The 26,817-nt window shown below is 41.6% G+C and overlaps 1 protein-coding gene and 1 pseudogene across 2 annotated transcripts in view; both read right to left on the bottom strand.

The window, feature by feature from the left end:
* LOC307170535 (putative nuclease HARBI1) overlaps positions 1-26,817 on the bottom strand; it is a 316,840-nt pseudogene that overhangs the window by 8,232 nt on the left and 281,791 nt on the right. The gene's annotated exons all lie outside the window — the stretch shown is intronic.
* LOC307170492 (E3 SUMO-protein ligase ZBED1-like) lies at positions 10,253-12,480 on the bottom strand (the record flags this gene model as incomplete). The annotated part of the gene is made up of 3 exons (XM_079891615.1): positions 10,253-10,291; positions 10,389-11,444; positions 12,274-12,480. The coding sequence occupies 3 exons, from the start codon at positions 12,478-12,480 to the stop codon at positions 10,253-10,255; spliced, it is 1,302 nt and encodes a 433-aa protein (XP_079747741.1).

Below are 26,817 nucleotides of genomic sequence, written 5' to 3'. Positions count from 1 at the left end.
ATAAAGTGCTACTGCTCCCCCTCTGAAAAAGTTTGTGACACTCTGCTCCGAAAAAACAGTGCGAACAACTAGAAGTGTCACAAGGGGGAGTGTAGCTTCCCACAATGTAAAAACCCAATTTGGGAGTTCCTCCTTCTCATGTGTGGCCATGAGGCAGTGGAATACCCTTCCCACAGATCATATCTTATATACAGATTATCACACCTTCTCATGCCTGACAAAGAGTTGGTTGCTAAGTAAGCAAGTTTGCACACATCTTTGAGATAGTGAGTGTGTGTGTGTGTGTGTGTGTGTGTGTGTGTGTGTGTGTGTGTGTGTGTGTGTGTGTTTGTGTGTGTGTGTGTGTGTGTGTGTGTGTGTGTGTGTGTGTGTATGAGTGTCTAGAGTTGGATTGTACTTTAATGTGCTTAAGATGCTACTGAACTGTTTAAGTGTGTTTGCTGGAGAGGGAGGAGACAGAGAGTAAATGGGCTGATGGCCTCCCTGGTTCTGTTTTTTGCAAACTTGTTTGTTTGTAATTACAATGGACATCATTTTATCCATAATCCTGTAAAATTTCTATTGTTATTGTTATTGTTAAAATTGTTTCAAAATTGGTCATACCTGCCCAGGGACTACAGGTGGAAATTAGCAATTGTTGCTATAACCTGGCCCAAGACATATTCTCTTGTTTAACAAGTTTAATGTTTATTTGTGCATTGTCCCTGTTTCAAATAATACAATTTCCATTCCATCATTCTTAACAGGTAGCTACTGCAATTTTATAAAAGCCATTTTTATGGACATGGTCGATAAATGTCCAGGGAACACAATGAAGCTATTTACCGTATTTTCCGGACTATAAGTCGCTCCGGAGTATAAGTCGCATCAGTCAAAAAATGCGTCATGAAGAGGAAAAAAACATATATAAGTCGCACTGGACTATAAGTCGCATTTATTTAGAAATTTATTTCACAAAATCCAAGACCAAGAACAGACATTTAATCTGGAAAGGCAAGTAATCAACTACACAGTAGCACACAGAACAACAGGCTGAGTAGGTGTCCGGAATGTTAACGCAACACATTAACAGTTATTCAGCTACACAATAGCATAAAGAACATATACCTGGGAGGCTGAATAGGCTAAATTAACATAAGCCAGTGAGTCCAACAAGCAAGTTACCAGTAAACAAGTTCACCAAGCCCCTGCGATCTCATTCCACATCACTGAATCCATTTTCTTCATCATTGGTGTCGCTTCTGAACAACTCCGCCAACTAGAGCGCCCTCTCGCGGCTGTAGACGGTAATGTTTTCTCTTGGTTCATCTCAGTCTGAATTAATTTTGATATATAAGTCGCACCTGAATATAAGTCGCAGGACCAGCCAAACTATGAAAAAAAGTGTGACTTATAGTCTGGAAAATACGGTATGTACCCCTGCTGTCACATTCACCATCTGTCATCGTCCTGTCTTCACTACAGTTCCCAGAATCCTCCATCATCACCTGCACCTGCTGTTCATCATTATCATCATCTCCTTCACCTGTGTTCCAGTTATTAACATCATCTGCATCACCTGTCTTGTGTTCATCTGTCTGTGTATTTAAGTTCCTGGTTTTCACTCTTTCAGTTGTCGGTTATTGTTATTGTTTGAGCATACGCTCACTGTTCCATTTATCTGTTGAATATTAAACTTTGGTTATATTTGTATCTTCATCTACCTTCGCCTTTTTCAACCCAGCAGCGTTACACCTGCAGAGCAAGGACCACCTTGCGAATGGTTCAACAGGCCGTGTTTTTCCCTACATTCTCTGCATCACCGACCGCATACAACCATTTGCGGTACAGTAAAATCATGGCTTCGACGAGGCACATTTGTTATGTGCGGCTCAAGAAGTTCACAAAGATAAGACATTCCTTCCGCGGAAAATCTGTATTTTTCATACAAGTAAGTATCAGGAAAGTAAAATGGATTTTGTCTGTCCCTAAAAACTCTTTCTCTACGAAGTGCTCGTCTAAAAATTTGCATGGAGATGTCCAGAGGATTTGGGAGAAAAGGTGAAGCCATTGCAACAGAGAGCAGATGCTGGGAATTAGTTACGTCACCTATGTTTCTTTGCTCTCAGCTGATTGGTCAAACTTCAGTCTGAGATCTTGATTCCAGAACATAGCCTGCCCCGGAGCAGGTTAGCCGTGCAGCGTAAGTGTAACGACGAGGCTGAGGCAGCATTAGAATCCATTTGCGGGTGTTTATTAGCAGCAGGTTTTAGAGACAGAAACGTTAAGCCAGGCAATAGGTCAAAATCACAATAGCAGTCCAATCCAGCGACATACACAAGGGCAATCCAAAAGGCAGAGATGAGCAAACAGGCAAAAGGTCCAAACACAGTCATCAGTCCAAAAACAGGCTACCAGAACAGAGGGGTAATCCAACAGGCGTAAATCAGAAAATCAGGCAGAATCATACACGAGATAAGCAGGCAGAAAACAATGGAAACGCTCGGTAAGGCAGATGAACTGGCAATACTTCGCAAAGAGCAAACACACAAACACTTCTTAAATACTGTTCAAACAGGAAATGAAAGTAGAAGCAGAGGGAGCGGTACACAGTCAATACTCAGGAGAAGGCTCCCTCTGCTGGCGTGGCGTTACAGAACCCCCTCCCTTAGGAGCGCCTCCTGGCGCTCGACGTGGACGTCCCCGTGGTCGTGGTGCTGGTCGATCAGGTCTGGCACGATGAAAATCCTCGATGAGAGAAGGGTCCAGGATATCGCGGCCGGCTACCCATGATCTCTCCTCAGGTCCATAGCCCTCCCAGTCCACCAGGTATTGGAGCTGACCCCCTCTCCGTCTTGAGTCCAGTAACTCATTCACCTTGTAAGCTGGAGTTCCATCAATGTCCAGTGGAGGTGGCGGCTCTCGAGCCTCAGCGTTGGGGTCAGCCCCCGAGTGGACCGGTTTGAGGAGGGAAACATGAAAGGATGGAGAGATACGATAATTAGCAGGAAGCTCTAATTGGTATGTGACCTCATTTATTCTTTTTAGAATTTTGAATGGACCAACATACCTTGGACTGAGCTTCCTGCTCGGTAGCCGCAGCTTGAGGTCCCTGGTAGAAAGCCAGACCTGGTTGGTAGGGAGGATGTGGGCGACGTCGCCTGTTGGCCTGGAGTTCTTGAACTCTTACAGCTCTCTGAAGACGGACATGTGCACTGTCCCACACCCTCTCACTACGCCGGATCCAATCGTCCACTGCAGGGACCGATGATGGTTCGCCAGACCATGGGAACAAAGGAGGTTGATACCCAAGGACGCACTGGAAGGGGATCAGGCCAGTTGAGGAGTGAGTTAAAGAATTTTGTGCATATTCTGCCCATGGGAGGAATTCAGACCAGCGGTGTTGTTCTCGGCTGCAGTATGATCGAAGATATCTACCCATTTCTTGGTTTAATTGTTCAACTTGTCCATTAGACTGAGGGTGGTATCCTGACGTGAGACTGATGTTGATGTCCAGATGCTTACAGAAGGCTCTCCAAACTTGGGACGTAAATTGAGTTCCTCTATCGCTGACAATATCATCAGGTATACCATAAATTCGAAAGACATGATGAAATAGTGCTTGAGCAGTTTCCATGGCAGTGGGGAGACTCTTTAGAGGAACCAACCGACAGGACTTGGAGAAGCGATCAATTATGATGAGGATAGTAGTGAAGCTATTGGAGAGTGGTAGATCGGTCACAAAATCAATGGAAAGATGGGACCAAGGACGTTGTGGTATAGGTAGTGGTTGGAGAAGACCAGAAGGTAACTCTTTGGGGGTTTTAGATTGGGCACAGACCTGGCAGGCTTTGACGTAGGTAGTAACATCCTTGGTCATCGAGGGCCACCAGAATGAGTTTTTCAGTAAGTGAAGAGTGCGAGATATACCTGGATGGCCTGAGCTGACAGAAGAGTGGACCCATTGCGTTACTCTGTGACGTAGATCTTGTGGAACATACTGTTTGTCAGGGGGGCAGTTGTCAGGTGCAGGCTCTTGTAGTTGGTCCCTTTGTATTTCCTCCATTATGTCCCAGGTGACTGGGGCGATGACAATAGAAGGTGGGAGAATACATTCTGGTGGGATGCTTTCAGTGGGAAGATCGTACCGCCTAGATAAGGCATCTGCCTTGCCATTCTTACTGCCTGGTCGATATGTCACTGTAAACTGAAACCGTGTGAAAAACAGAGACCAGCGAGCCTGGCGTGAGTTGAGTCGTTTGGCACTCTTGATGTATTCTAGATTCTTGTGGTCGGTTATTACTTGAAAGGGATGGATTGCTCCTTCGAGCCAGTGTCTCCACTCTTCGATGGCTGCTTTCATGGACAAAAGTTCTTTGTTCCCTACATCATAATTCCTTTCTGCTGCGGTTAACTTTCTTGAGAAGAATGCGCATGGATATAGTTTACCGGGTTGGCCGTGACGTTGGGAGAGTACAGCTCCAACTCCACAGTCTGAAGCGTCTACCTCCACCACAAACGGGAGATCCGGATCAGGATGTTTTAAGATGGGGGCTGTTGTAAACCTTTCTTTCAAAGTATTGTATGCTTGGCTGGCCTCTTCAGTCCATTTCAGCTTCGAAGGTCTCCCTTTCAAGAGGGATGTCAGGGGTGAAGCAATCATACTGTAATTTCTGATGAAGCGTCGATAAAAGTTGGCAAACCCCAGAAACCTTTGAAGCTCCTTTAGGGTGGATGGTTGTGGCCATTCTGTGACTGCTTTAACTTTGGTTTCATCCATCTTTACTCCTTGGTGACCGATGTGGTAACCCAGGAATGCAGTCTGTCTGACGTGAAATTCACACTTCTCTGGCTTGACGTATAGTCGGTTTGCAAGTAGACGAGAAAGGACTGTCTTGACATGGCTGATATGTTCATCTTCAGATTTTGAGTAAATTAAAATATCGTCAATGTAAGCTATTACATACTTGTTCAGAAGGTCTCGGAAGATCTCATTAATGAACGACTGGAAAACAGCTGGAGAGTTGGCAAGTCCATATGGCATAACCTGGTACTCATAGTGCCCTATAGTGGTGAAGAAGGCAGTTTTCCATTCATCGCCCTCTTTGATTCTGATCAAGTTATAGGCACTCCGTAAGTCAAGTTTAGTGTAGATGGTGGCTTCTCGGAGCTGTTCCAGGGCTGAGGGAACTAATGGAAGGGGGTAGCGGAATTTCACTGTGATGTTGTTCAATCCTCTATAATCAATACAAGGCCTTAACCCGCCATCTTTTTTCTCAACGAAGAAGAACCCTGCTGCAGCTGGAGATGTGGAGGGTCGAATGAACCCTGAGCTTAGTGCTTCTTCGATATATTCTTCCATGGCTTGGGTCTCCTTCCTGGACAGGGGGTAGACTTTACTTTTAGGAGGCATGGCATTGGGGAGTAAATCAATTGCACAGTCCCAGGGGCGATGAGGTGGTAGTCGCATTGCTTTGGTTTTACTAAAAACTTCTGCCAGATCGTTATAACAATTGGGAATATTAACAGTCTTGTTAGTCTCAGGGCTTTCAATGCTGGTTGTGAAACATGGTTGGGGAACTTGGGAAAAACAATGGTTTTCACAGAAATTCGACCAATTGGTCAGCTCACCATAATGCCAGGAAATAACAGGGTCCGAGGATCCGAGGATCACTTCATGTTTAGGAGAGTCAACGATGTACAGGGAGATCAATTATTTATGGAACAAACCTACTTGGAGAGTTAATGGTTTGGTCTGATGGGTAATCCCCTCTCCAATGGTGTTATCATCAATGGCTTTGATCTTGATAGGAGGATTACATGGTTGAGTGGGAATGTCATACTTCTTGATAAGTTCCTTATGTATGAGGTTCAAAGCTGCTCCAGAATCGATCATTGCTGTTAATGAAATACATGCATCTTCAGTCTTTAGTTCAATAGGGAGCTTGAATGATTTGTTATTTAGAAGTAAAAAATGTTCAAGATTTACCCGGAAAGTTGTTTGGCTCTTATGTGGGCACACTTGGCTGCGATGGCCGGCTTCACCGCAGTAGAAACATAGACGAAGTTGTCGTCTTCTCATTCTTTCTTCCTCAGATAATCTAGATAGACCGAGTTGCATTGGTTCGTCACTAGGCTTGGTAGTTGATGAAGTCATCGGTTGCGAAACGGTAGCCGGAAAATGTTGAAATTCCCTCAAACTTCTTCGTTTGGGTGCTTGTCTCATTAGATTATCAATCTTTATAGTGAGGGTCACAAAGTCAGAAAATGATAAATTCTCTCCTTTACAAGCCAGCTCTGTTTGCAGATTAGGGTTGAGGCTCTGTTGAAACACAGCTTTCAGTGAAATATCATTCCATCCACTTTGAGCAGCGAGTGTTCTGAACATGATGGCATAATCAGCAGCAGTACGGTTACCCTGTGACATTTGTAGAATTTGTGCTGATATATCCTTGCCCCCAGCGGGATATTCAAACACTTCGTGCAGTTGTTGGATGAAGTAATCAAAAGATGTTCTAAATCGTGTATCCGTTTCCCAAACTGCCGCAGCCCAGTCTAAAGCTCTTCCAGATAATAATGTCATCATGAAAGCGCATTTTTTCCCATCTGATACGAATTTGTCTTCTTGGTTATCAAAATAAATCCTTACTTGACGAATAAAGCCTTTACACTGCTCTGCACATCCATCAAATTTATCTGGTAACGCAAAGCTTACCGTCTTAGGTGTGGCCGATGGAAGAGACTGGATGTAATGAGTCAGGTGTTCGTTGACAGACTGGAGCTTAGTGAGTTGATCTTGGTAGCCCTTTAGCACTTCACTTTAATAGGCAAATGCTGCTTGCAGGTTGGAAACTTCCGCTGGATTCAGTTGTGGCGAAGTATTCTGTAACGACGAGGCTGAGGCAGCATTAGAATCCATTTGCGGGTGTTTATTAGCAGCAGGTTTTAGAGACAGAAACGTTAAGCCAGGCAATAGGTCAAAATCACAATAGCAGTCCAATCCAGCGACATACACAAGGGCAATCCAAAAGGCAGAGATGAGCAAACAGGCAAAAGGTCCAAACACAGTCATCAGTCCAAAAACAGGCTACCAGAACAGAGGGGTAATCCAACAGGCGTAAATCAGAAAATCAGGCAGAATCATACACGAGATAAGCAGGCAGAAAACAATGGAAACGCTCGGTAAGGTAGATGAACTGGCAATACTTCGCAAAGAGCAAACACACAAACACTTCTTAAATACTGTTCAAACAGGAAATGAAAGTAGAAGGCTCCCTCTGCTGGCGTGGCGTTACAGTAAGATACCATGGCAACGAACATCGATTAAAGCCGAGCTACTTTCATAGTACCTAAAACCCAGGGTTGGCGGAAACTAAACTGGAAAATTGCTGGCTAGCCACCTAAACCGGCTTCATGGTATAGGCCCCTGGAAGCATCTCTTTCAGTAGCTTAGTTGGTATAGGGTCTAACATACATACATTTAGATGATTTAACGAGTTTAGCGAATTCTTCCTCTTCTATAGCAATGAATGAATGGAATTTTTCCTCAGAGAGACTACAATGCACTGCCTGATGCGATACTGTAGTAGACGGTTGCATAGTTTAATTTAATAATATATAATAAAATATAATAATTTTCTCTCTAATACTATCAATGAAAAGAAGTTCATAAAGTCATTACTGCTGTGCTGTTTGAAAACGTCTGGTGTTGAAGTTTTATTTTTCATTAGTTTAGCCACTGTTTCTATTAAATACCTAGGGTTGTGTTTATTTTCTTCTAATAGGGTTGATAAATAAGCAGATCTAGCAGCTTTTAAAGCCTCTCTGTAAGCAATCGAGCTCTCTTTCCATGAAATGTAAAAAAAAAAATCTAGTTTTGTTTTCTTCCAGTTGCGCTCCATCTCTCTGGCTGCTCTCTTAAGGGCCTGAGTGTGCTCGTTGTACCACGGCGTTGGACTATTTTCTTTAATCTTCTTTAAGCGCAACGGAGCAACTGTGTCTAAAGTGCTGGAAAAGAGAGAGTCAATCATTTCTGTTGCAACATTGAGTTCTTCTAAGCTATCTGGGATGCTGAGTTGATGAAACTGATCAGGAAGATTATTAATAAAGCAATCTTTAGTGGCAGAAGTGATAGGTCTCACATATTTATAACACAGAGTCGGCTTTGCAACCTTGGCTAAATGAAGTTTACATGAGACTAGATAATGATCTGAGATGTCATCGCTCTGCTGCAGAATTTCAATGGCATCAACATCTATTCCATGTGACAATATTAGATCTAGAGTATGATTACGACAATGAGTAGGTCCTGACATGAGTGGGTCAAATAAAAATCACCAACAATTAGGGCTTTATCTGCAGCCAGTACTAACTCAGATAGAAAGTCAGCAAATTCTTTGATAAAGTCTTTATGGTGCCCTGTATACAGTAGCCAGCACAAATCTCAAACGGGATTTATCTCTTACGCTACATAACGTTACAGATAGCACCATAACTTCAAAAGAATTATATTTGAAACTATATTCTGATTAATACTGAAGATATTGCTATAAATTACACCAACAATGCCCCCTTTTCCTTTTAAACGGGTCTCGTGTTTATAGTAGTAATCTTGCAGGGTGGATTCATTTGAAGTAATATAATTGTCTGATTATACCAAAGGTTCTGTCAAACACAGCACATCTAGATTATAGTCTGTAATCATATCATTAACAATAAGTTCTTTTGAAGTAAGGGATTGAATATTCAGCAACCTGAGCTTTATCATTTGTTCATCCGTATTATAGCTGTTTTTTATTTGTTGAACATCAATTAAATTTTCACCCTTGAATGGGTTTAGGAGTTTTTTGTATGTCCTAATTCGGGGAACAGACAGTCTCTATATGATGATAGCTAGGTGAAAGAGGCTCTATGTGATAGGATTTATCTGACCTGGGTGACGCGAGGCCGCTAGCAGACGGTCGGTTAAGCCAGTCTGTCTGCTTCCTGACCTGAGCCCCAGATTGTCATGTTTGAGCTCTAAGACTATGTGCCATATTACTAGAGAGAAGAGCAGCACCATCCCAGGAGCAGAGGTGGAAAGAGTACTGAAAATTTGTACTCCAGTACAAGTACAAGTAGTTGCTAAAATAATACTCAATTACAAGTAAAAGTACTAGTGTTAAAAATGTACTCAAGTAAAAGTACAAAGTACCCCTCTCAAAAACTACTCAAGTACTAATTACTTTTTAGCCGGTGATATTTATTGAATAAACATCAAATCCATTGAATCAAATCAGAAATATGAATTGATCAAACACAGGCAATTTGTGTTTTATACGAATAAACACATAGTACAGGAATTGTGTCTGTTTAAAGAATGTTAAATGATTTTTAAACATGTATAAACAGTATAAACCTTTAACTGCAAACCAACAACTGGGCAAAGGCCTTAAACTCTAGGACATTTCACTTTCTGAACCTTTTGTTCAGTTTCAGCAGAAGCTGATTTTCAAAGTTCACAGAGTCTATCCGGCTTCGTTTGGATGTGAAAAGTAGACCAGCACAGCTAAAAAGCCGTTCACATGCAGCAGAGGCAGGCAGAGCTGTGTTTAACTTCAGAGACAGCTTCTTGATGGCTGGGAAGGAATGAAGCAGCTCCATGTTGTCCGAGGCACATGCAAGGTAACCATCAAGCTCAAATGGACTTTGCAACATTTTGGAGAGTGGTCTGGAGAAGAAATCGTCATCATCAGATGACTCTCTTTGATGTTCACTCTCATGCTCCGTAGTTTCAAGATGTTGTTTCAAGTATGTCAAGGCTGTAATTTGAAAACAATTACTTCAATTTATGGGAGCATTTTTGTAAACCCACACTTAAATTATCTAAATCACAACAAATTATACTTTAATAACAACCTTTTAGGCCTGCCATGACAGAAATGTTATAAAAGTATACATGCTTATACAGGTGTGCAGTTATAGACACAAATGAGATCATATAAATTTGAAATTACCAGCTTCTACAACATCTGCTCTGTCAGTCCAGGAGGTCTTGAACTTGGGTAAGAGGACTGCAGCAGCAGCCAATTCTGGATCCTCCATCATCTGTCCAAAACGCTTATGCAGGCCATTTTGCAGGGCTCTGATGAGTGGTGTGCAGGTCTTGCTTGATGTCTCTAACCTGTTGAGTTTGGATAGAAGCTGGTGGATTACTGGCAGCAGCCATCCCATGTAAACACTGGACTCTGACTGGAGGATGTTTGAAGCTTTCATCAGTGGCTTCATAGTGATGCTATACTCCCGGAGGAATGCAACTTCTGCAGGACTCAACCTGGAAGATAAAACATGTTTATGACAAACAACTAAGCCACATCATGACTATAGGGAAAGACTGCATACATGGTAACTAATATTACTCACATTTTCACCTTGAGTTCGTCACATACACCCCTAATGGAATCTTCACCTTTCTCATCAATTATGCGTATAATTCTTTCAGTGGCAAGACAGGTGGAATTCCACCGTGTTGCATTAGGGCGAATGATCTGTAGCCCACACTTGTCCTCTACCACTTCACTAGCCAAATGAGATCGCCCAGTTTTGTTCCAAATGGCCTGGCATTTTGCAAATGTTGCACGGAAAAGCCTCTTGTAGGTGTCATTCATGGCCTCTGCAAGGGAAGCATCAGTTGTTGCCACAAGATTTAGCAAATGACATGCACATCGTTGATGAGGGGGTAGTTGATATTCCATACCAGAGTCTTCATCAAGGATTGTACTTGCATCATGATACTCAATATGGTCACTTACGTCAAGACCATCCATGTCTTCTTCATCGTCATCTACCTCTGCATCTTTCTGCATTCCAAACACATGGAAAGCTTTGAGGAAGTTGGATCCACTATCGGTTGTGGTCCTTACTACTTTGTCTCTAATCTTGTATTGACAATGGACATCATCAAGAGCACCAGCAATCACGTCAAATGTGTGAGACCCCCTTAATCTTTTGCATGCTAGTGCTGCAGATCTTCTTTCTAAGGTCTCCTCATCAATCCAGTGGCAAGTTACACCAAGGTAACTTTTCTGATGAGCTGACCAACAATCTGTGGTGGTTGCAACAAATTTGGCTTTACCCAATTCTGCAATCAAAGTCTTCTTCATGTCATCAGCAGCATCACAGATTCTGGTACGGACGGTGGATCTGGAGATGACTTTGGCTTGAGGTTGCAGTGTGGTAATTAATTCTTTGAAAGCTGGCTGTTCTACTACTGTAAATGGCTGTACACTTTCACATATAAAATTGATGATTAGTTTGTCAACAGTTGTTTGAGGGACACGTTTGCTTGCAGCTGCCAACATCACATCTGGTAACTTGGCTTGCTTACTTGATGAGAGCTTGTTTGGTGTGGCTGTGGTCTTACGTTGACTACGTGCAGCTGCTGTCACAATGTCATCGTACTGATCAATCTTTGATGGATGTTTCCTCTGAAAAGATAAGAGGAAGTATACAAAGAAAATTATATTATTATTTCATATTTTTCCTCATATAATTTTTATGGGAATCAAGTTATAAAAATGGTCTAATATTATTATTATTATTATTATTAATAATGAATAATGATGCAACATAAATAACCTTGTTGGGTTATTTTATTTATAAACAGATTTTCTTTTCTTTTTTTCATTAAAAAAATCTGACTGGACAAGAAAGCTTTCCAAAAGTACCCTACTAATATTTCAAAAGTTATCAGCATTTAGCACTGACACATGCGCAATCTAGACAGGCTGTCAATCAGTGCAGTTACACTGTTACGCCAGTGGGTCGTGGCAAGAGACTGTTTTTATGAAAGAGTCATTATTAGATCGTTTATTATAAGCTTAAAACACGGATTCAATATGAATAAAACAATTTGTTGACAATGACATAAAATTTAACTTTGAGCGCCACTTTGCAATGCTAAATCTTTTTTTTTTTTTTTTTTAGGGTCTATGTGCTCGTCACCTAGGTAACGCTGAAGCAGTGGGTCACGGCAAGAGACTGTTTTTATGAAAGAGTCATTATTAGACCCTTCATTATAAGCTTAAAACACGGATTCAATATGAATAAAACAATGTGTTGACAATGACATACAATTGAACTTTGAGCACCACTTTACAATGCTAAATATTTTTTTACGGTCTATGTGCTCGTCACCTAAGGTAACGCTGAAGCTCATGTTTCAAGTGATTATAGTCAAATTATCGTGAGGTCTAAGTTACCCAACATTAAAAACGAAAACAACTATCACATAAATATAGTTATAAGTCTTCTTACCATAATGTGTTTTTTGAGATTAGAGGCTGAAGTCTTGTAAGCCGAAATCACTGCAGATGGCAAACAAAGTTTGCATTGCATTTGCACGCTGTCTCCTTTCCTTCCTCTGTATGTGAACAACTCCTCCAGGTGCGGCCACGGGCACTCGTCATTCGGTATTTCTTCGGAATTTTCAATGAATTCAGCGTCTCGAATCTCCATGGCCATAACGCCAAAGATATAAGTTAGTTGATAACACTAAAATACACCTTCACAGTGAAGGACGTGCGAGGACGAATAGCTCTCCAGAAACCGGGCTTTTTTCCCGGTCCAAATACAAGGGTTTTTATTGGCCCGCCCACGATCAGTTATTTCAATTGGATAACGTTACCCAAATGCTGGTCAAAGATTTGAATATTAATTTAATTCAAATTGTACAAGTACTTAGTAACGAATGTGATTTTTAAAGTAACGAAGTACATTACTTAACTTAATTTGTACTTAAGTACAAGGAAAATTACAGACTTAAAAATATACTCATAAAAGTACAAGTACACGAAAAAACTACTTAATTACAGTAACGTGAGTAGTTGTAATTCGTTACTTCCACCTCTGCCCAGGAGGGATGAATACCATCTCTTTTCAACAGGTCAGGTTTGCCCCAAAAACTTTTCCAATTGTCTATGAATTCTATATTATTAAGCGGACACCACCGAGACAGCCAACCGTTAAGAGAACACAATCTACTAACTATCTCATCACTCCTGCGAACAGGAAGGTGTCTGTTCTGTCTTGTGCTGCACATGGGTGTTTGTTGTTTTGTGCCATGTGCTCTCTTGTCTATTGTCTAGCCCCTCCCATCTTGTTATCTGATTATTGGTTAATTTGTCCCACCTGTCTGTCTCGTTACCCTCCTTTGTTGTTCCCCTATTTAGCCTCCTTGTGTTTGTAGTCTTGTGCTGGTTCGTTGTCCGAGTTACCTGTCTTTGATGTTCCTGTCTGTTGATTATCTGAGTTCTGAGTTTTCTGTATTTTTGTCTGTGTTTGTTAATTAAATCTCCTCTGCACTTGAATCCTCGTCTCTCGCTCACTCGCCCGTGACAGAACGAACCAGCCAAAATGTGGATTCAGCGGAGCGAGATTTTTTCTTCAGAGGAGGAGAAGGGAAATTCCATTTCCCTATTTGAATATTTCTCCAGATGTGTTCAGAGGACTTTGGAGGAGGAGAGCACCATGTCAGACGGTGATCAGATCGGAGGAGGTGGTCCGGTGGTCCGGAGACGGAGGAGGAGAAGGAAGACCTCCTCTGTGACTATTCCGGTGGTCCCAGTTCCGGTGGTCCCAGTTCCGGTGGTCCCAGTTCCGGTGGTCCCGAGTCCGGTGGTCCCAATTCCGGTGGTCTCAAGACACAGGAGGAGGAGAAGGGTTCCCTCCATAATTGTTCCGGTGGTCCCAGTTCCGGTGGTGCCTGCCGAGCCTGTGTCTTCGGACAAGATGGCCGCCGCCGAGCCTGTTCACGTCACGTCTGCCGGGCCTGTGTCTTCAGACAAGATGGCCGCAACAGAGACTGTTCACGTCATGCCTGCCGAGCCTGTGTCTTCGGACAAGATGGCCGCCGCCGAGCCTGTTCACGTCACGCCTGCCGAGCCTGTGTCTTCGGACAAGATGGTCGCCGCCGAGCCTGTTCACGTCACGCCTGCCGAGCCTGTGTCTTCGGACAAGATGGCCGCCGCCGCGAGTGTTCACGTCACGTCTGCCGAGCCTGTGTCCCCTGACAAGATGGCCGCTGCCGAGAGTGTCCACGTCACACCTGTCGAGCATGTGTCCTCACAAGATGGCCGCCGTCGAGCCTGTGTCTGTTCCTGAGCCTGAGCCGGTGGTGTCTGTTCCTGAGCCGGTGGTGTCTGTTCATGAGCCGGTGGTGTCTGTTCATGAGCCGGTGGTGTCTGTTCCTGAGCCGGTGGTGTCTGTGTCTGTTCCTGAGCCGGTGGTGTCTGTTCCTGTTCCTGAGCCGGTGGTGTCTGTTCCTGTTTCTGAGCCGGTGGTGTCTGTTCCTGTTCCTGAGCCGGTGGTGTCTGTTCCTGTTCCTGAGCCGGTGGTGTCTGTTCCTGTTCCTGTTCCTGAGCCGGTGGTGTCTGTTCCTGTTCCAGAGCCGGAGCCAGTGTCTGTTCCTGTGTCTGTTCCTGTTCCTGTGTCTTTGTCTGTGTCTGTGTCTGTGTCTTTGTCTGTGTCTGTGTCTGTGTCTGTGTCTGTGTCTTTGTCTGTGTCTGTGTCTGTGTCTTTGTCTGTGTCTGTGTCTGTGTCTGTTCCTGAACCTGAGCCTGTGGTGCCAGTTCCAGTGCCTGAGCCGGTGGTGCCAGTTCCAGTGCCTGAGCCGGTGGTGCCAGTTCCAGTGCCTGAGCCGGTGGCGCTAGTTCCAGTGCCTGAGCCGGTGGTGCCAGTTCCAGTGCCTGAGCCGGTGGTGCCAGTTCCAGTGCCTGAGCCGGTGGTGCCAGTTCCAGTGCCTGAGCCGGTGGTGCCAGTTCCAGTGCCTGAGCCGGTGGTGCCAGTTCCAGTGCCTGAGCCGGTGGTGCCAGTTCCAGTGCCTGAGCCTGTGGTGCCAGTTCCAGTGCCTGAGCCGGTGGCGCTAGTTCCAGTGCCTGAGCCAGTGGTGCCAGTTCCAGTGCCAGTTCCAGTGCCTGAGCCGGTGGTGCCAGTTCCTGAGCCATTGGCGTCTATTCCAGTTCCTGCGCCGTGGCCGCCCGAGGGGTCGTCTCCGCCCTGGCCGCCCGAGGGGTCGTCTCCGCCCTGGCCGCCCGATGGACTGTTTGCTCTGCCCTGGCCGCCCGAGGAGAAGTCTCCGCCCTGGCCGCCCGAGGGAGAGTCTCCGCCCTGGCCGCCCGAGGGAGAGTCTCCGCCCTGGCCGCCCGAGGGAGAGTCTCCGCCCTGGCCGCCCGAGGGAAAGTCTCCGCCCTGGCCGCCCGAGGGAAAGTCTCCGCCCTGGCCGCCCGAGGGAAAGTCTCCGCCCTGGCCGCCCGAGGGAAAGTCTCCGCCCTGGCCACCGGATGGACTGTTCGCTTTGCCCCGGCCGCCCGACGGTCTGTTCGCTTCGCCCCGGCCACCCGATGTACTGCTTGTTTCACCCCGGCCACCCGATGTACTGCTTGTTTCGCCCTGGCCACCAGATGGACTGTTTGCTTCGCCCTGTTCCCCCGATGTACTGTCTGTGTCACCCTGGCCCCTTTGAGTCTGTTACCCCCTGTTTCTGTTTCCCTTCTTGGACCTGGCCCCCCGTCCCTCCCGTCTCTCCCGTCCCGCCCTGGTCTGTCCCTCCCGTCCCTAGTGGAGCGTCTGGTAGCCGCTCCTTAAGGAGGGGGTAATGTCACATGTCTGTTCTGTCTTGTGCTGCACATGGGTGTTTGTTGTTTTGTGCCATGTGCTCTCTTGTCTATTGTCTAGCCCCTCCCATCTTGTTATCTGATTATTGGTTAATTTGTCCCACCTGTCTGTCTTGTTACCCTCCTTTGTTGTTCCCCTATTTAGCCTCCTTGTGTTTGTAGTCTTGTGCTGGTTCGTTGTCCGAGTTACCTGTCTTTGATGTTCCTGTCTGTTGATTATCTGAGTTCTGAGTTTTCTGTATTTTTGTCTGTGTTTGTTAATTAAATCTCCTCTGCACTTGAATCCTCGTCTCTCGCTCACTCGCCCGTGACAGAAGGGGACCAGCGCAAATTACAGTGCTTGACATCGTACTTGTGAGTTCACAAATCTCTTTAATATTAATTTTGGTGATCTCCGACTGGCGGAGTCGAACATCATTAGTGCCGACGTGAATAATGATCTTAGAGAATTTACGATTAGCATTAGCCAGCACTTTTAAATTTGCTTTGATGTCAGGCGCTCTGGCTCCCGGCAAACATGTTACGGTAACACTTTATAATAATGTTCAGTTGTAAGTCTTTTATAAGTGATTAGTTAATGATGAAATAATCATTTACAAAACATACACAAATGATTAAGTGATATGCTAACAATTTGTGTATGTTTTGTTAATTCATTTACAAGTCATTTACAAATTAATTAACAAGTAGTTAGTTAATGATGAACTAATTATTTACAAAACATGACTATGTGTTTATAAATTATGAATAAGTGATATGTTAATTTTATTAAGTACTATGCTAACGATTTACTCATCTGTCGTAAATTATCTGAAAAATGGCATATCATGAAATAATCAAACAGATCCTTAGTAAATGGTAAAAAATTACTAGTTAACCCCTTAACTGTCACCCCCATTTAAGTTTATCCAAACTTAAATTGTAATTCATGAACACTTTGGATCTAAGGTAGGTCTCTTTTTAAAGAAAACAATCAGCAGATTACTGCAGAAGCGAAAAAAAAAAAAGTATTAACAAATTACAGAAGTTTAAATTTACTGTAAAGAGAATACACTGTACAATTTTTATTATATTTTATATAAAATACGTTAAATTTGATATCAATTTGAAGTCTTACATCTAAATAAGTTATTCCAAATTTAAAGTTGATATGAAAAAAAAATGAGGTTCCTGTGAAAGTTTGTTTAGGGCGTTATAAAATACTAAATAACCTTATATAATTCATACACTACATGGTGCATAGTGCGTTAGTTCATGAGTACATAGTGAATAAGTGCAGAGTGTATAGTGCGTCATTTGGGGCGCAGCTCATGTTTGCCAAAGAAAACATCTTTACCCTCACCAGTCAGTCCTTACATTGCAGTACACACTACAAAGTATTCAAAAGCTGTTGATGAATAAATAATTGACAAAACTTTCTGCATCCCCTAATCTAAAGTGTAAACTACTCATCAGTTGTAAATCATCAGAGAGCGGTGTTTTGTCCCGCGACTACAGCGTCTCACCGTCACCCAATTGCCCTGCTGCACGGGCTCTACTTCAGCTGGAACCGAACAATGTACAGAGTTCACTAAGCTAGTCGCATCCAAAGCAGTGTCTAAAGCCCTTGCATTTTTACTATCCTTGATTAAAGTTTGGATGCGTGTCTCTAGTTCTGAAATCTTCTCCATCAGCCTGACTATCTCCCTGCATTTATCATATGTAAGGCCCTCTGCACTGACAGAGAAGGCTATGCTATACATGTGAAACACAGTTTAAGTGACAACAACAACAGGAGAAGACATGACTCACTGTGTTTGTTGACTGATTCTACTAACCACAGGACTCGAAAAAGGCGGGAAAAAAAAGACGGCAAACAACGATGGCAGATTAACAGGCTAGCGGAAGGCTAGCGATTGTGATTTAGATTAAAGCTGGCAAAGTCAGATCAATGTGACAGACAAAATTAGATAATATCAGATATCTGGTTGATGAGTACGATTTAGTGATATAAACAACAAGGAGTGATAATAAATAGAGATTCAAAACGGAAAGCTATATGGAGCCTTCAGACGCAAACCTCATGGCAGCAATAATTCCACCTTAGATTCAGAAATACACAAAACCACTTTTTAAGGGCAAAAATCAGCAATCTGCATGTACCGATAAAACTCTTAGTGAGTTAACTGCTTTGTTCAGCAGCCCAATAGCAACAAGTTTAATAGTTAAACATCCAAATTGCAATGATCTGGTTTGTATTTTCAAGTTTGTAATTGTCCGTAACACATTGTGCTCATAGAATACACTTTATAGTTGTTTGTGCTTCTACGTGTGCACATAGGCTATTTAAGTTTATTCTTTAAAACCTATGATTGCTTTACTGTAAGTGTTGTATGAAACACTTAGGTTAAAGGTTGTATATGCTATGCATACTAGGCTATGTATCTTGTGTAAACTGGATTAATTGCATAACAACTTCAAGTTACATGTGTGACTATATTGAATTTGTTTGTCTCCTTAGTGGACAACTCTGCTATTTTCCATATAGCTACAGTAAAAGCATGTACAGGAGCATATAATTGCCATGTGGCTACAATGTGACTCACAATTGCATTAACCATGAAAATGCCTTCCTCACAACAGGATTCAGTAACTCTGAACTTTGCATTTTAACATGCTCCTTAACTGAAACAGTTGGTGTGGGAAGATTTTGAGCTAGATCACACCTCATACTCACATTCTCATCCTGGCTCCCTGTTACAACAACAGGACCAAATGTGCATCACAATTGTAAAACCTCCTCACCTTTGTTTGGGGCATGATTAAATTTACACAGACACAGCTAAATGCAGCCACATAGATGACACCATAGCCGTGTTTCCACTGTCGGGCCAGTGCGAGCCAGGGCTTTAAACGTGCCGTGCCGGGCTAATAGCCTCGGACCTGTAACACCTAGCCCAAAACCACGGTGCGTTTCCACTGTCGGGCAAGAAGTGTCAACGTCGCACAAACCCATCATTTCAGCAACAAAAGGAAGTTTTATCAGAAAACTAATCAGAAAGAAATCACTGGAAACTAGCGAGATTCTAAAACTGGCATTTTTGTTGTAACTTAAAGATTTAAAACCCAAGCATCAATGTTTTACCACAGGTTTACAATAAAAGTGATACATTGATCATAATGAATTCATTTGTGTCAAGATTTCACATTAGTCACACACCGTTATTTCACAAAAGAAAGAGGACACACTTACTTACCGTATTTTCCGCACTATAAGGCGCACCGGATTATAAGGCGCACCTTCAATGAATGGCCTATTTTAGAACTGTTTTCGTATATAGGGCGCACCAGATTATAAGGCGCATAGAATAGAAGATACTCCAGTCAAACGTTTGACTGGGTTTGCGTTATGGAGTGGTCACCAACCTTTTCAAGCCTAAGATCACATCCAAAGTCCAAATGTAAACCAAGATCTACCACTTGCAGCAAAAATTATGAAAAAACAAGTGGCTGAGCTGTGAAACCTTGTTCGACGCGTCCGCATGAGCGCGAAGGTAATAAAAAAAACTAATATCCGTCGGCTCGAGCAGATTCGGCTCAATGTCGTGCATCTTCGGATGCGGAGGCGCGCCCGCGGCAAAAACAACGCCATTGTAACAGCGCGCGCGTCTCCGCATCCGAAGATGCACGACTTTGAGCCGAATCTGCCCGAGCAGACGGAAATTAGTACATCTCATCACACCGGCACCCAGTTTGCACGTTTAAATCAGTTGTATGGTCTGGTGTTCAGTCTAAAACAAAACAGTTGCGTCAAGAATGCCTCGTCTGTTTGGGGAGGTGCGCGCGCAGTCAGCGGAGGCTCGCGCTCCGTTGCCAGGCGAAAGTATAAACAAGGTTTAAGTCAGCGGTTGTTTTACAGACATTAATATACGCCGCCAGATCCATATATAAGGCGCTCCGCACTATAAGGCGCACTGCCGTTTTTTGAAAAAATTAAAGGCTTTTAAGTGCGCCTTATAGTGCGGAAAATACGGTATTCAGTCGCGTCTGTTTCTGTTTATTTGTAGTTACAGGACATATTTACATCACATTTAGAAAGAATTATAATTTCTACAAATATGCCACCAAAAATTTGACCTGAGGAGATTAAGCACTCTCTCCTAATAGCCTATAGGCCAACGTTAGTTATATTTTCAGTCAGAGAAACAGAGGAAACTTAAATAACTTAATAAAATTTTATTTTATTTTATGACATATGCGGAGCTAAATATGGATATCAGACCATCCGGTATAAAGAGACGAGACGTAGCCCACTGACAGGTAAAATAAAAACATGATTGTGATAGCCATATTTATATAATTTGTCTAATTTCATCAAGCGGTCATTTACCATGTTTACTATGGTAAAGTTAATGGTTAGCACGCATAGTCTTTTGCATTGCGTATAAATATGTTTGCCTTATACGGTGATCAGAATCCACATTCCTTCCCCCAAATTCCTTCAAACGGCCCTGGCTGCAACCATCTGATTCTGCCTCACAAATTTAATGTATACAATGTTATTTGAGTCTTTACATCTAGACTGAATTATAACTGTGAATTTCATCCTGTTATTGTTTGTTTTGTTTTTCTTTGGATTTACTTTTTAAGTTATCATTTGTCTCACTAGTTAAATATCAAAATGTATGTTAGTATTTCTCATTTTTACCATAATAAACAAATTTGTTTTATCATTAATACCGTTGAAACATTTCTGAAACTTACTTGATTTCTGCTTATTTGTATTTTGTCCATTTGTCTATATTGAATATTTTTGAACATCAATTTATTTGAATCTTTGTGTTTGGTTACACTGAATATTTTGCTGATACTCTTCATGAAATGGGGTTTTAAACCAGCATTTGTTGTTTTGTTATAATGCAACTTATTTCAATGATTCCAAAAACAGTGCAAGAGCTTGTAAGATCTTCTTTTATTCTCACTATGACCACTTTATCAAGTACATCAATTTAAGGGCTTTTTACCAGAGACAAATTTTAATCTGACTCTGACCAATGACAAATGCCACATGTCTGCTTTTGCTGTTTGTTGTGTTATATGCTCTTTTAAATCACAGGATCCCTGCTACCAAAGTTCACATCCTGTGTCCCGTCTCAGAAAGAGGAACCAGTGTTTGCTCCCAGATTCAGTGCCTGTTCTTGTGGAGGTGTGAAGTGTTCGATGGATGATTTGCATATCTATGAACGGTGCAACACCATTTGATAGAGCCTTCTCATGCAGGGCTGAAAGGAGAACAAAGACTGAACACTGACCAACTGCTATTGCAACAAGCCTGGGCGAAAAGTCTGAAGATGACATCTACACACAACAGAAAGCATGTCTTTATGGACTGTGCCACCTTTGGACTCCATGTGTGTGGCCAACGGTGGAATTGTAGGATTGAAAATAATCCAAGATATTTCAAATTAACAGAGACATTTGCTTTTACTGAAATGAACAAAGACATTTGTTTTTGCTTTTTTCCACCCCCTCTTTCTTACCCCAAAGGCCTGAAGGCCAAAATGCATCGACATCGGGGGTTAATGAATTGTCACACCTTTAGTACAATGGGGAAAGTTGTAATTAACTGATTGGTCAGTTTGAACGTCTTACATTTGGGTTAAAGTCACATGGTCAGGAAAGGATAAAAGAAGATTGTAACTGATGCTCTGGCTCTTTCTCTCTTCTAAAGTTTCTCTCCCTCTCTCTTTCTAGTAACATTTTACATGTATGCTGGGTACAAGTTTATTTTAATGTTATACGTTTTTATCACCTCATACATCTATTTTGTAACAATTTTAAGTTTAACCATAACCATATTGTCATTAAAACTTTTCATTTACAAATGCCAACTAGGTTTGATTTGGTATTGACTTTGAAGTGCTAGCTATTGCAATACGATATTGTCACTCTCTATAGCAACGCTCTCCCACATATTCAGCTATTGTAACTGCGCTTATTTCCGTCGTTGGTATAAGTGGCAGTGGGTGAAATAGACAAGAAATGTACAGTTTTCTACCATCTTGCTGACAACATTTCTTTAGTCATTCGGCAGTCTTGCAGCCTGAACCCCTGCAGGAAATCCACCCTTACACTCTCAAGGTTTGCATGTTAAACATTAGCAACATTGTTTGATTGTCTCTTTCAGAGATGGTAATCAGTAACTTTAAACCAGTTGGACCAGAACGTTCTTGATTGTTGACTCAAGGCGTGTTTCAGCATCTCACTTTGGGACTTCCTTCCATTGATTATTAACTTTTTTTGTGAGGTCATGTGATTCTCTAGAAGTCCTCTAATTATCCTGTATAAATATCCAGATTATTCAGTTTGATTGTAACTTATTCTCACAATCAACAGTAAAACCTGCATTAAAATATGGTTAAAGGTGTTTCTTTATGACAACAGAGAGAGATGGCATCAGTGCATTATAACAGCTCGTATTAAATGAATCCGCATGATGTTTGTGTTTGTGTGTATTATAGCAGGAGTAGGTTCGTGTTTCCATGTGTAGCAGGGTGGAATAATTCCACCTATTGGGAGATTGTGCGCATGCGTGTGGCTTATTGGCTGCCCTTGTATGGAGTATAAAAGAAGTGTGTTTTGGCGACCGGATATGCGTCTTGGTATTGCCGTGATGTCATGTCATCTGTTGCCGCCGACGGTTTAGACTGTGTCCTTGTCTTCCGTCTGCTGTGCGCTTGCTGTCTACTTATCATAGCGGTATGTTTCGGATCGAGCGGCTGCATTCCCGCATAGTGTGCGACCATGAATGGTTTGTTTACGATGACCATCACTGCGATCTGAGGGTCCTCCCCGCCTACTCAATGGGATTGAGCGTCAATATTAACTCGTGAAGCGCCAAATTGTGACTACGTTGCTGTTTTGCCTCAACGTTTAGTTTATAGTAACTGTGCACGTTGTTGCGGTGTCGTGACGCGTCGGGGCTGGTGCGGCTTGCTGGCTGGTCTGTCTTCACCAGCTGCCACCTGCTTGATCTTCTGATTGTGCATCAGCATATTGAGTTTATGAATGTTTATTGTTTTTCATACTTCATTCTGTGCATTGTAATTTATAATTGCTGAGTCTCAGTGAAGTTGTGCTTTTAATTTCTCTTTGTTTCCTTAAGATAAGTCATTTGTGTTTTGTTTTCGTTTGCTGTGTTATATTTGTCTTTTATAAGTTTGTTGGGTTTATATTTATTTTCTGTGCAGGAGTTGGGGGTACTGGAGTGGGGAGGCTAGCTGTTAGCGTGTGGTGATTTACACCTAGTGCCGTGTTTTCTTGTATCCAATCCTCACGTGTGCGGGGGCGTGTGTTTGGGTTACTGGGGTTCTTCTAATTGAGGCAGCTAGCCCGTGTCTCCAGGTGCCTCCACTCCTGGTCAACTAGCTCAATTTAAATATAGGTTTGTGGTTGTTATGTGTCTGGTACATATTGTGCACGTTACTGTAAAATTGATTCTAAGAATCTTGCTGTGACGTTTTAAATATTTATACTTTCAATGTTGATAAATAAAAGTGTACTTCTCTTTTTTCAATATGACTCACGTCTCCTCACTCATCCTTTGATCAACGAACTTGTGCGCCCTTAGGGCTGTTAGTCCCCAGTATTCTGGGGTGGCGTAGTCGACAATTATCACCATAAGGTAGATTATTTATTGAGAGCCAATTCCGCTTCTTGCCACACATGCAGGTCACTCAATATTCTGTAAATTTGAATTTTGTCAACTGTAATTCAACCTTAAATAAAGTTTCCTTTTCCTCTGTTCTCATGAGCGTTTCAGCTTGCACCACATTTCAGAACAAAAGAGCAGAAAACTGATCCAGACCAGGAAATAATCACACTGATTCTCTGAAAAACAGGCATACATTCTCAACACGATTTACGGGAACTCGTGGAAAAGTCCATAAAAAGGCAGGAATAGTACTAATTATATTCATCATACCAATGACGCAATGAGGTGTGGTGATGGCTGTAAGGGATCACGCACAAAATAACTCTTTGTGCGTGTTTGTTCCATAATTAATATCTTGTATAATGTGAATGAGGTTATAAAAAACCTGATACAAGTAGGATAAAAATTATTCAAATGATGATCATCTTCTGGGAATGTGAAGATAAACAGTTTCATTGGTCTGGTGGTTTTAAAGTCTGTTCAACCCCAGATTAAGTTTCAACCACTTAACGAATGATTGCTCTTTCGCTTTTCTGAATATTCACCCTTGCTGTCGACTGGTTACAGCAACGATCAAACAGCCAAACTCATTGATAATAAGAAACTGCATGCATCTCAAGCTCGGGTGTGTCTGTGAATGTAATTTCCGTGTGATCCAGATAAACTGATAATTTAATTTTCACTAGGAATTCAAGTAGTGATGTCCGGTTCGTGAACGAATCGTTCTTTTAAACCGGTTATTTTTAGTGATTCGGTCGAACCAGTTCACCAAATCAGATTGAAACGTTCAAAACAGTTTGCGTCTTGAATCAGCGCTGATCCACAGTTTTCTAAAGTTGAAATAAACCAATATCCTGGAGTATATGTTACTCCAGTAACCCCAACAGTTCACTGAACTGAGACATGTTGATAGAACAGAGAAGTGATGAGCACAAGCAGCTGTACTGAGCATGCGCATACTACCGAACGTACAGGTACAGCGGTTCTCGAGAACAGTACAGAATCGAGAACTGTTTCTTTCGGACACATTCGACATTCTGAGAACCGATGAGATGAGTATGCATTAACATTTTTTCACCCTCAAAAGAACTGGTGAACCCTTTTTTTAACCGGTTCCTTTCTGCGAACCAGTTCTTTCAGACAGTTCGTTTCAATTAAGCGGTTAAAAAAAACAGTTCACCAGTTATTTTACATCCTCATGTAATGACGTCAATTGTATCATCCCGGCGGATAAAAATACATTTAAATAAAATGTTTGTAATAAAAACTTAAGTTAAATAATGGTAATCATCGTCATCATCATCTTGGATAAGTTTCTTACATTTATGTTTTGCAAACTTTATGTTTTGGACTTCCATCACTAAATTCAAGCAGTTGGATCTTAAACCACAGATTTTTTTTAATTAACAATTGAATATATAAGACAGACAGGACATAATCAGATAAAAGACAGGACGTAATCAGATATATGACAGGACACAGTCTGATAAAACAGAAAACCAGGCCCGGTTCTACGGGGGTGCTTGAGGGTGCTAAGCACCCCATTAACATGATTTTTCAAATCAGAAATAATTTCATTATGCTTTCATGTTTAACCCTCTGCGGTCTAAGGTGTTTTTGGAGTCCTTGAGATGTTCTGACATGCCCTGACATTTGTGTTTTTTTCAGTTGCTTATAAACATATTAATGGCAAAGGTGTAATTACACTCTATTTAGCACAAACAGGGCTACCATAATATGTGAGCAACATGTATGTACATGTTTGTATTTTTGAGAGAATAATGTTTATGCATGGTTATTGAAAAAACTAAAAACTAAAGTTTCTTGAAATAAGGCCACAAAACACATACTAAATATGTGTCCACAAGACACACAATGAAAATCATCCTTCCTAGTCATTCACATAAAACAATACATTGATTTAAATTTTGTAAGACACGTTTTGTTTGGAAAGGCAATATGCGCAGGGGCGTCAACGATCCAACACCATCATGCATATTTAGTGGTTCACACCTGAGGAGACAATGGGACCCGCATACATAATGAGCCATACATTCAGGTAAGAAAGAATGCAAGAGCAATATATATATATATATATATATATATATATATATATATATATATATATATATATATATATATATATTCACAGTTGGAAACACAGTTGTTGTTGTTTACACAAATTGTGCTTGCAAATTGTATAATATCCAAGGTAAACATTTCTAGTAATTGTGCAGTTAATTGTTCTCATACTGTATTTTCAGAAAGTTTTGGAATATATTCTCTACCCAATTAGTGAACTTATTAGTGTGTCACTAATAAAACACAATAAAAATTATTTAAGGAGAAGGCTTATATTGACCTTTTAAGATTTTGTTTACATCTATCCTCTATATATATATATATATATATATATATATATATATATATATATATATATATATATATTTGCCATTTTATTAAAAAGGTTATACAATTACAACAACAATTAAAATTGTAACAATATTTACAGTGTAATCTTTCTTTGTAAAAACTAAAGTATACATTTTATCATATTTATTTCAAAAGTTAAGGATTCATTCGTTTGAATATAGCCTACATATATGAGCAGAAATTGGCAACATTATAAGCTTATTTGATGTGGCAGTATTTTACAGTAAAAACTTTATAATCTATCCCATTTTTGTAGTCGATTTTTACTCATCTCAGTATAGCAATAGAGTTTGGTAAAAGCTGTTCAGTTCATTCACACACAAAAACACGATTCATTTTTAAACAGTCTTTTTGCGTACAGACACTTGCGATTAGAACAAAGGAGATATAGAACTGACCTATTCCTCAGCGGGATCCGTTGCTCCTCGAAATGAAACTTCCAGCACTTCTGAGGTAAATTTTCCAGGATTATTATTAAGATAGTATTATTCCTCACAGCGTCGTAAAGTACATGACTCTGTTAACTCTCGGTGTGTTATCCAGCTGATGTGGGCGTTCACATGTTTGCCTGGATCACCTCAGATTATTTGCGTTTGAATAGTGCGCGCTCTCCGTGGGTGGGGTCACATTAACCCTCTGGAGTCTGAGCGGTTTTCTGGGCCCTTGAGATGTTCTGACATGCTCTGACATTTGTGCTTTTTTCAGTTGCTTATAAACATTTTAATGGCAAAGGTGTAAATTCACTCTATATAGCACAAACAGGACTACAATAATATGTGAGCCACATGTATGTACACGTTTTCATTTTTGAGAGAATAATGTTTATGCGTGGTTATCGAAAAAACTAAAAATTAAAGTTTTTGAAATAAGGCCACAAAACACATACTAAATATGTGGCAATAAGACTTTTGACTAATGGATGTCGTTGCCTATAGTTTTTTCTTCAAAATTATGTGAAAATAGTCTTGCTTTATCGTTCACATAAAACCATACATTGATTTAAATTGATGTAAAACAGGTTTTGCTTGGAAAGCCAATATGCGAGGGGGGCGTGAAAGAGGA

The sequence above is a fragment of the Squalius cephalus genome, assembly GCF_949319135.1.
Source record: "Squalius cephalus genome assembly, chromosome: 13".
NCBI classification, from domain to species: Eukaryota; Metazoa; Chordata; class Actinopteri; order Cypriniformes; family Leuciscidae; genus Squalius; species Squalius cephalus.
Note: the sequence above shows the minus strand (reverse complement) of the source record. Positions and strands in the feature narration are given on the sequence as shown.